Below are 14795 nucleotides of genomic sequence, written 5' to 3' on the forward strand. Positions count from 1 at the left end.
GCATTGGCAGAACAATTGAATGGGGGGGGAAGGCATGGAGGGCAACCATGGATGCCAGGGACAATGGGGGAGGAGAATGGGACATAGCAGAGGGTGGGGGATGGGGAATCAAGGATGGCAAAACAAAAGGCAAGGTATGCAGGACATAAGAATTGGAAAATTATTTGCTGAGAATATGTATGTTGATGTGCTTGACTGAGCCAATGCACAGTGTATTTTGGATGGAAAATTCATTTGTGTGTTGTGATGGTGTATAGTGAATTAATGTAGAAAATGAATAAATTAAAAAAAAATAAGGTCTAGCAGTTAGCATAATGGTTATGTCGCTGGACTCCCACGTAGTCGACCACAGTTCACGTCCCAGATCCGGTGGACGGTGGCTTAAAACTCACGCCGGGCGCGTGTGCGTGCGTGCCCAAGATCCCGAGAGGAGAACAGAGGAGAAGGGATTGTGGCGTGGCCATCCCCCCTAGGGGGGTGATTTCTCACTTTCTGTCTCTCTGTTTCTGTCTGTCTAGCGAGCGCACGCGCCCTATAGCAAAAACCTCTCCAAAAAAAAAAAAAGAAATGACAATGTTCGTGTGTTTAAAAAAAAAAAAGACTGATATTTACAAATTATGTTCTTAAAAAAGTTAAGGTTATACTTTTCCCTTTTTTATTATTTTTCAAAATATCCTACCTACTTCCAACAGAGACCTAACAACCGATACAATACTAGAGTTCGTAAAAAGTACTATGTGTGGCCTATATCTGCTACAGTTAAATTATTTTTTGTGTTAATTTATACAAAACATAATTAAGGTAAATTTGCTGCTCAAAAACTAAATAAATCCTATTACTAAAAGTAAGTGATTTAAAGGTATTCACTGGTTTGAATTATCTCAGCAATTTATCCTTTATTAACATAAAAACTTCAAATTAATAATATCTTGAAATATAAACCACTAAAAACTCTGCATCTCTAGTTTCCTCCAAGTACTTAAATAGGAACAATACTGAATTTTGCAAATGGGACTCTAATATTTTGAAACTATAAACTAAGTGGCCTAAATAGCATTTCTCAGGGTTGGTTTCATGGTGTAGCAGTAATGTTATGTTTAAGAAAACCAGATTCATGGGCTAGCAGGTAGCATGACTGTTAAAGCACTGGACTCCCACACAGCCAAGTTCAAGTCGTAGACCTGAAAATTATACCAGTCGTAGAACTTTGAAAATTATACCAGGCCCATATGAGTGCCCAAAATCCTAAGGGGAGAATAGAGAAGAGGTTGTGGTGTGGTCATACCCCCTGGGGGCTGACTTCTCACTTCCTCTGTTGTTTCTCTCCAGTCGGTGCATATGCCCAATGGCAAAAAAAAAAAAAAAAGAGGTAAACCAGGTCCCATAAGGGAACTAAGGTTTATATCCCCATTCTGGCAGTCCTAAAACACACCAGCACATGTGCAAATGCCCAAAATCTTAAAGAGCTAAAGAAATGGAGAAAGGGACCACGGCATGACCAGGTCCAGAGCAGTGTGTGCATGTTCCTGTCTGTCTCTCTTCCTCTCCCTCCCCAATACTTATTCACTCTCTCTCTCTCATACTCTATCTCGAATAAAGAAAAATATGTTAAATAAAATAGCATTTTCCAAACGGTCCCACAGAATATTAATGTTCCTTGAGACAGTCTTAAATGTTCCACCAAACAAAGAATATTAAGATCAAATACATTTCAAAGTGCTTGGTTAAAAGTTAAACAAATTTTTTTTTTTTTTTGGAGAGATTTTCACTGTAGGGCGCGTGCGCTCGCCAGACAGACAGAGACAGACATAGAGACAGAAAGTGAGAAATCTCCCCCCAGGGGGGATGGTCACGCCGCAATCCCTTCTCTTCCATTCTCCTCTCGGGATCTTGGGCACGCACGCACACGCGCCCGGCGTGAGTTTTAAGCCACCGGGTTCGGGACACGAACCGCGGTCAACTACGTGGGAGTCCAGCGACATAGCCATTACGCTAACTGCTGGTTCCCAACAAGTGTTGTTTTTAAGAGCTGTTTTCTTAAAGATTACATTCTTATATTCATCTGCTTCTGCCTATGGGCTAACCCTCACCAGATGCCAGCACCCTGCTTTTGGATTTCCTGGCCTCAAAAATCATGAGCTAAATAAATTTCTTTTATTTCTTTTTTTTCAATGCTAGAGGTCATAAGAAAGAGAACCCTGATGGGGTATGGTCATGTTGCAATCCTTTTTTCTTCACTTCTCCTTCCCATCAGGATCCTAGGAAAAGCATTGCATTTTACCTCTGTACAATTGTCTGGGCCCAAAATGTAGAGCAGTTTCTAAGAAACTTTTAAATTACTTTCCAAAGTTAAACATATACTTGCCATATGTCTTAGCAATCTTCAGTATTAACCCAGGGTAAATGAAATCTTATATTCGCACAAAACCTACATTCAAATCTTTATAAAGATTTATTCATAATCACCAAACACAGAAAACAACCAAATGTCCTTTGACTGATAAACAAATAAATTGGGTACATCCATACAATGGAATACTATGTAGCAACAAAAAGGAATGGACATTTTTAAAAAAACATTTTTTTATTCATTATGAGACAGTGCATGTACACACAAGAATGAGAGAGAAGAAAGAGAAATGAGCATCTTCCAAGCCTACAGTCCTCGCTAACTGGGAGGTAGGCCAGACAGGAGGATTGTGACATGGGAAGACCCTGTCAAATACCATTCTCTATAACTGAAAAGAAACAAAAAACAGTCTCAAGGGTTACATAGTGTACTATTCCATTCCGCCAAAAGCAAACAGCAGAGATAAGACAAATCAGCAGCTGTTAAGGATAGAGTTGGAGAGAGAAGGGAAAGGTTGATTAAAAACAGGCACCAAGGGCCAACAGGTGACATAGAGGTTAAGGTGCTGGATTCCACATGACCAACTTCACAATTCAAGTCCCAGGCCAAGTAGCTTAAAAATCACATTGGACATATATGTGTGCATGACCAAAATCCCAAGAGACTGGAAGAGAAGGGACTGCAGAGTGGTCATCCCCCCCCGGGGGGTGGGGGGGGGGAAGGTGTGGGGAGGTGATGGACACTCTGTCTCTCTCTTTGTCTCTGTCCCTTTCAGTCTATCTCTAGTGAGTACATGTGCCCTAGGCAAAAAAATAAAATAGGCAACAGAATGGAATCTTGGGAAGTGACAGTTCTGTATCTTGACTGTTTTAATTACAGAAGTCTATGCACATCTTAAAACTCACAGAACTGCACATCTAAAGAGTGAATTTTAATAAACGTATATTTTTTAAATACGCTTTTTCAGTTCACAAGGGAAAAAGTATTTTCATTAACACTTTATTCTCAGCTCAGTAAGAAAGCCTAGGTAGGTACTATTACTCTCATTTTATAAGTGAGAAAACCGAAGAGTAACATGCAAAATTACATGTGGCAGGACCAAAACTACAGTCAAAATACACTGATTCTATTCCAAATACTTTCTTCTCTTAATTTTTCTCATTTGCCACTAAACTTTATGGGACACAATGTCTCTAAAGACAAGTAGGACTGGAAACATGCCACTTGGACTTCGGCCATCATCTGTAAGGAATTTAAAGAGTCCATAATTAAAGGGATCTGAATAGTAATCCCCATAGGCAACAAATTAACTGGAATTAAAGGATTAGCTGGCAATTTCTTCAATAAAAGCTTCTTAATTTCTTAATGCTAAGAAAAAGAAAAGGCAAACATAAAACATTCACAGGTAACCTTGTAACTATGCTACAATTTAAGTACTATCTAGTCTTTAGAATTACATTGAGGATAACAATGATGGTTACTATAATTCAAATAGATTTTATGCATTTAAATAAACATTTGAAGTCCCAAATGCTACCACTCAAGGATAGAACACAAGAAAGAAACCTTTAAACACATCTTTCGGTTTCAGAATTTAAATAGCAGTGGCATAATATCTGTCAACAGAAAATATATAACAACTCGAAGAAAAATTCAGCTTAGTTTCTTTAAGAAAAAATTTTTTAAAAACCTAAACTGCTTCTGTGCCACAATTAGCATTCATTACCTAAAAACAGTGGTGTGTTATTTTCTAAAGTAGTTACATTGGGATCTTCCCCAGCTTCTAGAAGAATCTGTACAATCTTCCAATGTCCTTGACTTGCAGCAAGATGTAATGGACAGAAGCCATCAAATGTCTTTGATTTAATGTAGTTTTCAGATGAATCTATGAAAGAATAAAAATCCACCTATTACTTCAACTCCTTGGGCTTAAAAAGCAAAGATTCCAAAAGAAATTTAATAAAATATTAAAATACAAATTTACTTATAAATAAGAGGTCTCATAGTTTAAAACTCTAGAAAAATCAAGGACAAGATTCCAGTGTGACCAGTTCCTTGGCATTTTTAGCACATAACTTCTGCCCACTCATTTTCATTTTCTCTCCCCTAATTTTTGTTGGAGGTGGAGGGAATGGCAGGAATTGAACACAAAAGCAATGCCTTAAAGATATACCAGGCCAGTGCCATAGCCTAGTGCTTAATTAAGACAGCCAATCTCAAGGTTTACAGAATGGCTAGAATCCCCACCTCGGCAGCACGAAAACCAAATTGGGTATATGTGCATGTGTGCCCAGAATCCTGGTCAGACAGAGAATGGAGAAGGGACTGGCATGACCATCCCCACTGTGGAGTGCTTTCTCCCTCTCCCTCCCTCCATGTTTCCTTGTCTCTCTCTGGCAAATGCACGCATTCTCTGGCTTATAATAAACAATAATAAAAGAGATGAAACACCAAAGATTTGAATGATCGATGAATGAAACCAGGGCTCTTACGAGAATTGCTGATTCTAAAGTTGGGGTAAGGATTATACAAAATGAGCCTGATGCATATCATAGGTCCAGAAAGTTTGAAAAAAAAAAGGGGGGGGGGCTCAAAAAAATGAGTGCATGGCCAAGATAATTTGAGCAACAAAATAAATAGCATCACACTGGATTATAACCCTGAAGTATAAATTAAATATCTAAGTCCATGTAAATATAGATGATTGAGTAAATTAAAAAACAAGAGAGAAGAAACAAATCTCCTACACAGAAGAATTTCAAATTATTTATACAGAGACTCCTGTTCAAGAAAGTAGAACTTAATTCTCACCTCTGGAGCACAGGTCACCATTAGTGATTTACATCCATACCCACCTTAGGAAACAAAAGTACCTTTGCGATTATCTATGAAGTAAAGAACATAAAAGGCACCCTCACTCAGGGAGAAACACTAAAGTCAATTTATTGCTATGAGATCTTGAAAGATTTGAACGATTTGAATTACAGAAAATAAAGATATCTTTATCTTTCAGAGATTTAATAGAATTAGGTACATAATCTAAATGTTTAGAAAATGCATAAATGCAGCTATATATGTAATCATTACAATATTTATGCACTGTCACAGTTGTTTAAAATTTGGTAAAATCTCCAAAATATCATTTCAAGAAAGTTTCCAACTCAATATAAATTGGTTTTGGAAGTTCCAATGGTAAACTGCCTTCCTTCAATCAATGTTTGAGTTTTACCAAAAAGTCCTTTATCTATCGTCTACTGAACCATTGACAGCCCCCCTTCCTTTTCCTGCAGGAGGGCTTCTTTAAAAAACAGCTCATCATACTAAGTTTTTTTACTGCCTTATTCTCCACAGAAGACAAAGTGATTTCTGCTTCTCATCTATATGCTCTAATTTTAAACTGTAAACATATTAAAACTTTCTAATGAACAAACACCATGAGCACTTCAGATCTTTCATAATAACCTATGAGTTCTATCTTGGCTACACTTCGAATTTGGGCCCATCTCACCTGGATCAATGCCAGCCACTGACACATGTGCAGCAATGACAAGAGTTGGCCTTAACACTATGTCAATGATACCACGCCCTATGTTCGTTCATAAATAGTAAACTTATTTAACACTGTTGTAATAGTAGAAGTGATGGTAGATTCTAACTCTTGTTTTCTGTAAACTGCTAAGACGAAAAGCAAACCACATGGTTTTCAGTAAAGAGGACAGGTTAAATATTTAGATCAAATACGGCTCAGCTGCAGTGGTACAATCAGCGATGTACTGCTGTGTGATACTGAGCCCTATGAGAAGGCCCCATGTTTAGGCTGCAAGCCGACCCGAGTATGCTGAATGCCCCACAATCCATGCCATTACAGTGGGGGCATGGTCAGACCCGGTCTAGGATCTCACTCTCTCTCTCTCTCTCTCCCCCTTCCCTTTCTCAATAAATAAGTAAATAAATAAATATATGAAAAAAATAAAAGAAACTCTAACTCAACAGTTAATCTATGATCTGAGGAGGCCAAATAAATTTAATTACGTGCTAATCATGGAGTGACAAATATTCATTTCAGATAGATTATATAATCAATTTTCACAATGTATATAGTATCTTACTATGCTTTATGTAAGAATTCTAAGAAAAAGTTAGATATATATAACAATCTCCACAACACAAGGAATTTTACTATGTACATACAAGATTCTCAGTCAACCCTTTATCATGCTTATAGGAGACCAGGAATAAGTCAATGGAGCAGAAGAGTTTTGAAAGCATTACAAAGAAATCAGACACGATCAAAAAAGTAAAACACATGGTGAAAATACATAAAATATCTGAAACACATGTAACAATAAAGGATTAACATCCATAAGGAGTTCTTTAGATATGAGGTAAATTTAGAACTTCTAAATAGAAATCCTGCCTGAAAATAAGACAACATAGAGAAAAGCAGGGCTGAGAAAAAGGGAGACCCGAGACTTAATGATACTGTTTTGAATTGTAGCATCCAGCAATGCCTGAATAGACATACAACTTAGATTTAGCATTATATTCCTTTTCTTTGTTTAAGCTATGAACTAGGTTCCCTTCATTCATTACTGAGCTTTATATATATTGTATTATAGAATACAATTTAGCAGCATCTTTGATATTTTAAACCTTGGCATTTAAGTTGGTTTATTTCATGCCTCAATTTGATTGGGTTAAGAAATGTCCAGATACCTGTTAAAATATTATTTCTGGGTGTGTCTGTGAGGGTGGTCCTGGGAGAGATTAGTATTTGAGTCAGACTGAGTACAGAAGATCTGCACATACCAATGTGGGCAGGCAGCATTGAATCCACTGAAAGCCTGACAGAAAATAAGGCAGAGGGAGAATTCTTCTTGAGCTAGGACATCCATTTTCTCCTGCCCTTGGACATTGGGGTTCCTCACACTTAGGCTTTCAGGCTCTGAGACATAAGCCAATGATACCAAGCACTAGTTCTCAGGCCTTTGGACTCAGTCAGTTAGACTACTCATTTCCCTGGTTCTCAGGTCTTAGACCCAGACTGAATTATATCACCATCTTCCCTAGCTCTCTGTTCCACGGTCTATCATTAAGGCTTCTCAGCTCCCATAATTACAAGAACTAATTCTCATTAAGTCCCCTCTTATCTTAGGTTATGTTTATCTAGAGAATCCAGTCTTAACACAACATACCTCTTGAACAATTTTACTTCTAAAATTCCATCCTGCAGAAATGCTCACTCGGGCCAGCCACCTAGTGTAGTGCGTAAACACTGGGCACTGGGGGCCAGATCCCACATGGCTAACTCTGGTTCGAACCCTGGCCCTAGCAACTTGAAAAACATGCTGGGTAGGGGCCAGCAGGTGGTGTGGTGGTTAAGGTCACTAGACTCCCATGTAGATCATGGTTCCAGTCCTGGATCTGGCAATTTGCTTTTTCAATTTCTCACATTCTCTCTCCCCCTTTTTTACACACACACAAACACACACACTGTTCCTCTCTGGTCAAATTAAAATAAAATAAAGTTAAATAAACCAATTCTTAAAAAAAAAAAAAAAAAAAAAAAAAAAAAAAAAAAAACTATGTTCCTTTAAAAAAAAAAAAAAAAAAGGAAAGGAAAGGAAAAGAAAACATGCTGGGTATCTGTGTGTACATGCCCAAAACCCTGATGGAATGAAAAACTAGAGAAGAAAGGACTGTAGCATAACTACTCCCCATTGAAAAGTACGTCTCTCGCTCTCTCTCTGGCCAGGCCACATACTCTCTGGCAAAAAAAAAAAAAAGTCACTCATACACACAAAGATGTATGTATGGCAATATTCACTGACACACAGATTTGTTAACATGCTATTGCAGTGAGAACCAGCAGTTAGTGTAATGGCTATGTCGCTGGATTCCCACGTAGTTGACCGCGGTTCGCGTCCCAGACCCTGTGGCTTTAAACTCACACTGGGAGCGTGTGCATGTATGCCCAAGATCCCGAGAGGAGAATGGAGGAGAAGGGACTGTGGCGTGACCATCCCCCCTGGGGGGGTGATTTCTCGCTTTCTGTCTCTATTTCTCTCTGTCTGGCTGCCATATCGCGAAAACCTTCAAAAAAAAAAAAAAAAAAACATGCTATTGCAGCAACACAAGTAAGAGAGGATATGGCTCAGATCAAGGTATTAATAATGGTAGGGAAAAGTAATCAAATTGCATGTGTATGCATGTGTGCACATGTTTGTACATACACACAAATATTTATATACACACACACACATACAATTTGATTGACTGACTAGATGGGATTGCAGCATGACCAGACCCTATAGAGGGTATGCCTCTTTTTGTCTTATTCTCCTGTACACAGCACACATTTTATCATAAATAAAAATTTAAATGCAAAAATTACTTCTCCTGTTCAATAGGTAACAACTTAGTAGTACTTGACCTGCCCAGCCCAGATGCTCACCAGAGAGCCCTTGAGTCCAGAGCTTCCCACCGCCAGGGCCACCATGAGCACCCTGAAGCGCCTGGTGGAGCGATTCAAGCTGCAGGTGGGTGTGGAGAGGATCAAGGTCTCTCAGGCCAGATGCAGTGCTGGTCAGTTGGAATAAACCCCTCCTGGGAGCCCAGATCCTGTGCTTTACTCTGAAGACTTTAGAGAAGTTTGCTAAAGAATACCTTCAAGGGAAACCAGCAGTTAGCGTAATGGCTATGTCGCTGGACTCCCACGTAGTGGAACGCGGTTCGCGTCCCGGATCCGCTGGCTTAAAACTCACACCGGGCACGTGTGTGTACGTGCCCAAGATCCTGAGAGGAGAATGGAGGAGAAGGGATTGCAGCGTGACCATCCCCCCTGGGGGGTGATTTTCACTTTCTGTCTCTATGTCTCTCTCTGTCTGTCTGGCGAGCGCACGCGCCCTATAGGGAAAATCTCTCCAAAAAAAAAAAAAAGGAATACCTTCAAGCACAAACAGATGAATGACTGCCTCCACGTCTCAAGAAAACACTTTTCTCTAGCCAAATGACTTTCAGATATTTCATCCTGTGGCCAGGCCCTCTAGCAAAAATTTCATAGAAACTTTATAGAGTTTTACTCAAATAAAGAAACTAGGTGAAAGAGTAGAGTTTTAAACCATAATGTCCTGGTTCTTTTGGCAAAGTGCTTTGTAATTAGGACAAAAACTTTACCACCAAATATACCAGGATGTACCTCTTCCATAAATGAATTACTGGTGTTTTTCTATACCTGGATATCACGTGTGTTTTATTTACTGGATGTTTACATTTTGAGAAGGAAGACATTTTTGTTCATTAAAATAAATGGAATATCTGTAATTTCTTGCTCTGGACACAGGATTTTTTTTTTTTTTGGAGAGGTTTTTGCTATAGGACTGTGTGTGCTTGCCAGACAGAGAAACAGAAAGAGAGAAATCACCCCCCGAGGGGATGGTCATGTTGCAAGCCCTTCTCCTCCCTTCTCCTCTCGGGATCTTGGGCATGCACGCACATGCACCCGGCATGTTTTAAACCACTGTGTCGGTGATGTGAACCGCGGTCGACTACATGGGAGCCCAGCGACATGGCCATTACGCTAACTGCTGGTCCCTGGATACAGACTTTTATAGCATAACAAAATTTGTTCTTATAAATTTATACTTTCAAAGTGAAGACAGGAAAATAAAAACTAGAGGGAAGAATAGGCGTTACTAATCAAGTGCTGTCTTGTTTTTTTATTAAATGAGAAGATTGTTTTATTTTTAACACTAAAGATGAGAGCTATTCCTTAGCAAATTTGTTTAGAAAGATAATTGTTATGATTTGAGTTGTGCCATCCTGTATATGAAACAGGCTTGATTGTTGTTGTCTTAAGTTCCTTTCCCTGTAGTTGTTCTTGTACTTTAAAAAGAAATACATTAGGGACCAGTAGTTAGCGTAATGGCTGTGTAGCTGGACTCCCATGTAGCTGATCGCAGTTCGCACCCTGGACCCGGTGGCTTAAAACTCATGCCGGGAGCGTGTGCATGCATGCCCAAGATCCTGAGAGGAGAATGGAGGAGAAGGGATTACGGCATGGACATCCCCCCTGGGGGGTGATTTCTCGCTTTCTGTCTCTCTGTCTCTGTCTGGCGAGCGCACGTGTCCTATAGCACAAACCTTTCCAAAAAAAAAAAAGAAATACATTATTTCATGTCCTTAAAAATGTTTAAAATGTGAACTACCAAACATTGCAAATGGTTTAAAACAAAGTAACGTGAAAATATTAAAACTTAAAAGAATTCTTCATCTCATAAGTGTTTTACTTTGAGAATGTGCCTTTGACTTAATTTGGGACATTTTAAAGATACTTTGTGTTTGTAATAACCTTTGAAGAGCCTGGAAATAAAACTTTGGCTTAATTCATCAAAAAAAAAAGTTAGTAGTTCTTATAAACTATAGACCCAGAAGTCTACATTTTATGTAGATATATATATATATACCTGTTAATGGTAAGTACACAGGAAGAAGAGAAACTCCATGATCAATAAAATGTAAATAATTCACTGGTGTTACATTTGACCTCTATTTAAATCAACTGAATGCTACGAATATTTACTTTGAATAAATGTTAAAAGCATGGTATTACAGGGAGTAAAAAACAAGGGCTTTAGAGTCAGAAATGGTTAAAACCAATAATCCTAACTTATTATGTAACCTTTGATAAGTCAACCTAAGTTGGGTTTTTTTTCACTCATAAAATAAGGATAAAAACACCTTTTTTAACAAAAAAAATTTAATTTTATTCACCATAATCATTATTATTTTCTTATTTTGACCAAAAAGAGACACACAGAGAGAGATAAAGACAGAGTGAGAAAGCAAGCTGCCAAATACAGGACTTGAACCATGGTCATCCATGTAGGTGTCCAGCACTTAACCACTACGCCACCTGCTGGTGGTCTTAACCTCAGGGCCAGCAGGTGGCATGGTGGTCAAGGTGCTGGACACCTACATATATTAAATAAATGATGTTAATAATACATCTAGCCCAATAACTGTGTTTACCAAGTAGGGCTTAATGACCATTAGTTTTCCAGCCATTCCCCCCTTCTCTTTTTTCCCCCCTTCTCTTGAGTATCAGAATCTCTCCATCAGTTATTACCTTTCACTGCTAGTTAATGGTTAACAACTGGCTCTTCAAGGGGGAAAAAGCTTGGTTTGCAGCACTGGCTTCTAACAGTGGTTGATTTCCATGGTGTACATATATATTCTCACCATGGCTGATCTGAAGCATTAAATCAATAAATGCAAAATTGCAAACAGACATACAATAGCACACCATTATTCTATATCCCATTACTTATTTTGTCCACAACACTTAACTTTAGAAATTATCTTGTTTGGACCAGCAGTAATGGCTATGTCGCTGGAATCCCATGTAGTTGACCATGGTTCGAGTCCCGAACTCGGTGACTTATAACTCACGCCAGGTGCGTGTGCATGTGTGCCCAAGGTCCCAAGAGGAGAATGGAGGAGTAGGGATTGTGGCGTGGCCATCCCCCCAGGGGGTGACTTCTCGCCTTCTGTCTCTCTCTGTCTTTCTGGCAAGCATACGCACCCTATAGCATAAACCTCTCAAAAAAGAAAAAAAAAAAAGAAAAAGAAAAGAAATGATCTTGTTTAATCGTTCAGGTATTTACTGTCTGTCTCCCCTGACAGGAACACAAACACCATAAAGGCAGGCACCTAGTCCCCTGCTAAACTGTATTCTTAGAAAATACAAAGTGCGAATAATTGGAAAGAGTTCCTAAATTAAGGAAACTGGAAACTATTTAAAAAGAAAAAAGACTAATTCAAACAAAACATTCTCATTTTCAGTAGCAAAAATGTTCTTTTTGTTTGGAAAAGAAAGCATACTCACAACCACTAACTACAAATGTTTACATTAAAAAAGTAGACTACTTTTGTCATATCTTCTAGCTCAGTCAATAAAAATAGGCCAAGCAGAGGCCTGCAAGTGGCATGGTGGTTAAGGTGTTGTACTCCCACATGGCCAACTGTGGTTCAAGTCCTGGACCCAAAGGCTTGAAAATCACACTGGGCACATGTGCATGCATGCTCAAAATCCCAAGAGAAGGGTGGAGGAGAAGGGATTGCAGAGTGGTCACACCCTAAAAGTGATTTCTCACTTTTCCTCTTACTGTTGCTCTCTGACAAGCACACATGCCCTATGGTAAAAATCCTAAAAATAAATAAATAAATAAATAAATAAATAAGAACTGCCATGTAAAAGACAATACTTAAATTGAGTTTTTTTAAATACGGCAGGACTTTTCCAATAAACCCAGTAGGTGTCCATGTGGAACACCATAATGATGATATAATCCATTCTTAAAAAACAAAAAGTACAAGCAGCTATTTATGATTATAGAAAGGAAAACAAATACTACTGTAAACAAGTTATGATTTTTGTTGTTGTCTTACTAATTGAGCATATAGGTGTAGCCTCTCATACCTTGAATTTACTTTACCTGCATGAATTAACATCTGCAAACATTCTACAGAGTTGTGATAAGCTGCTTCATGAATTGGCATCCATCCCCTGTTATCAGAAACATCAACGCTTCGGCCCTTTTTGAGAAGTTTCCTTAAGATTTTAACATTGCCTTCCCTGGCAGCAAATCCAACAGCAGAGCACGTGTCTGAGTAAGCCTCAGTAAAATCCATTCTTTTGGGTAGTCTACAAAAGATAGAAAAATAACACTATCATCAATAAAACGACAGTGCAGTCCTGGAAGTGAGCAGATCATAGCAGGCCTATCTAGCATTACTCACATGACTTCTGAGGAAGAGCATCTCTCCTGAGATGAAGAAAGTGACTATTATGCCATAGCATCTCCTAGAGCCTAAACCAGGAAATTTCTGTTGGGTAAACTGGAATTTCCTAGGATTTTCTTATTTAAAATATCAAAGTAAATCAGCTGGATCACATGGGAAGGTATCAGGGTCACATCCTAAGGTCTCCCTACGCATGGAGGATATACATACATGTGCCCATGACCCAGGCTGGCTAGGGTTGGGGATGCACTTCTCTTCTTTCTCTGTATCTCTCTCTTTCACTCTCTCTCACGGAAGAAATAAGTAACACTTAATAAGTATCAGAGAGTTTGAGGTTTTCCACATTTCCTCCTCTGGAAATATCTGAGCAGCTCTTTCCAGTAGATTTGTGTTCCTGTTTGCACCCCACCAAAATGCACTCTTTGGAGTTCTGCCAATGAGGGATCTATGGCCTCTAGTTAATCCCAAATGTATGCTCTATTATACAGAGATGGGCTTTTAACTACCAATAAAGCTCAGCTTCAATATATAGCCCTCTACAGGAAACTGCTAACTCCAAAAAAGGCTAGAAAAGGAGTGAAGGATATATAGTCATCATCTTTGATGAAACAATCTCATTGCCTGAATATACCAAAACCAACAAAGAACATCATAAACAGATTAACACAGCTTTCTTAGACTAGCCCAGAAAGCTTTTCACAGCATTACTGTCCTTATCATCTCCCTTCTAAGCTAACTTCAAATTCCCTATAGTCACAATCTATTTTAGGTCTCAGTACATTATTCTCTCAAACTACAATTTTTCATTACAGACACCGTGAAGCAAGCAGCTTCCTGTTGATTTCTTTTTAAAACCACAAATAATATTCTTCAAACCCAGATATTTCAACATTCTTCTCATAAAGCTAAAGACCATGAAATAGCTTGAAAGCCTCAAGAAAGAACAATCATTTTATACAATAATTTTCTGTTTTCACATACACAGCTATGATGGTTCAAGTGAGGTTTCCAACAAATATTCTGGAACAATAGCTCTAACTAGTAGGTCTTAATATTTTTTTTAGAATCATTGATCCTTTGCAGAAACTTATGAAAGCTATAAGGCTTCTTCCCAGAAAAGAAAATGCACATACATCCTTAATTGTGTACATTATTTCAATAGGTTTTCCAGCTTATTTCCAAAATCCGTACATGAGCTCCAACTTAAGAATATCTGCCTACTTTTTTCTGAGTGAACTAGTGAGAATACTAAAGATGAATTAGGTTGCTTCATGCATTAAAATTCAAGTATGTAAACTATATTCATTGAAATAGTTGCTCTTTCACCGGTGTAAAATTTCCACTGTATGCTTTTTGCTTTCATTTAAAAGGCAAAAAGGCAAGAGGTTTATTAAAAATACATAAAGTCAAATACAGATTACATTCCTAGCTTGTGCTCTCTGGCTGTTGTCATATAGGCAAAAGTTCAATTTTCAAAGCAGAACAAAATGTCTTTCTACGTGCCAACTGCAGGGCTGGTACAGGTTTTCATATCTGGACAGTCACGATTCCTACCCTTTCTTCCATCCTGCCCCTCCCTTGCTAGGAGAAAGGGAAAAAAAAAAAGCTCAGTTCCAACTTCAGAACCACAGATCTCCGAAAA

The 14795-nt window shown here is 38.5% G+C and overlaps 1 protein-coding gene across 6 annotated transcripts in view; it reads right to left on the reverse strand.

Annotated features, from left to right (window-relative positions):
• Positions 1-14795, reverse strand: part of ASB3 (ankyrin repeat and SOCS box containing 3) — a 113114-nt gene that overhangs the window by 74827 nt on the left and 23492 nt on the right. For 4 of the 6 annotated variants that reach the window (XM_006159021.3, XM_006159017.3, XM_006159016.3 and 1 more), the window contains exons 2-3: positions 12847-13055; positions 4077-4235 (exon numbers count right to left, since the gene is read on the reverse strand). In XM_006159021.3, coding sequence (XP_006159083.1) covers positions 4077-4235; positions 12847-13042 — 355 coding nt within the window. In that variant the 5' untranslated portion in view covers positions 13043-13055. Of the gene's footprint in view, positions 1-4076; positions 4236-12846; positions 13056-13150; positions 13234-14707; positions 14783-14795 lie in introns of those variants that run through there. The other 2 variants (XM_006159018.3, XM_006159019.3) reach the window with 2 other exon arrangements.

This window comes from Tupaia chinensis, unplaced genomic scaffold (assembly GCF_000334495.1).
Source record: "Tupaia chinensis unplaced genomic scaffold, TupChi_1.0 Scaffold000622_1, whole genome shotgun sequence".
Classification (NCBI taxonomy): domain Eukaryota; kingdom Metazoa; phylum Chordata; class Mammalia; order Scandentia; family Tupaiidae; genus Tupaia; species Tupaia belangeri.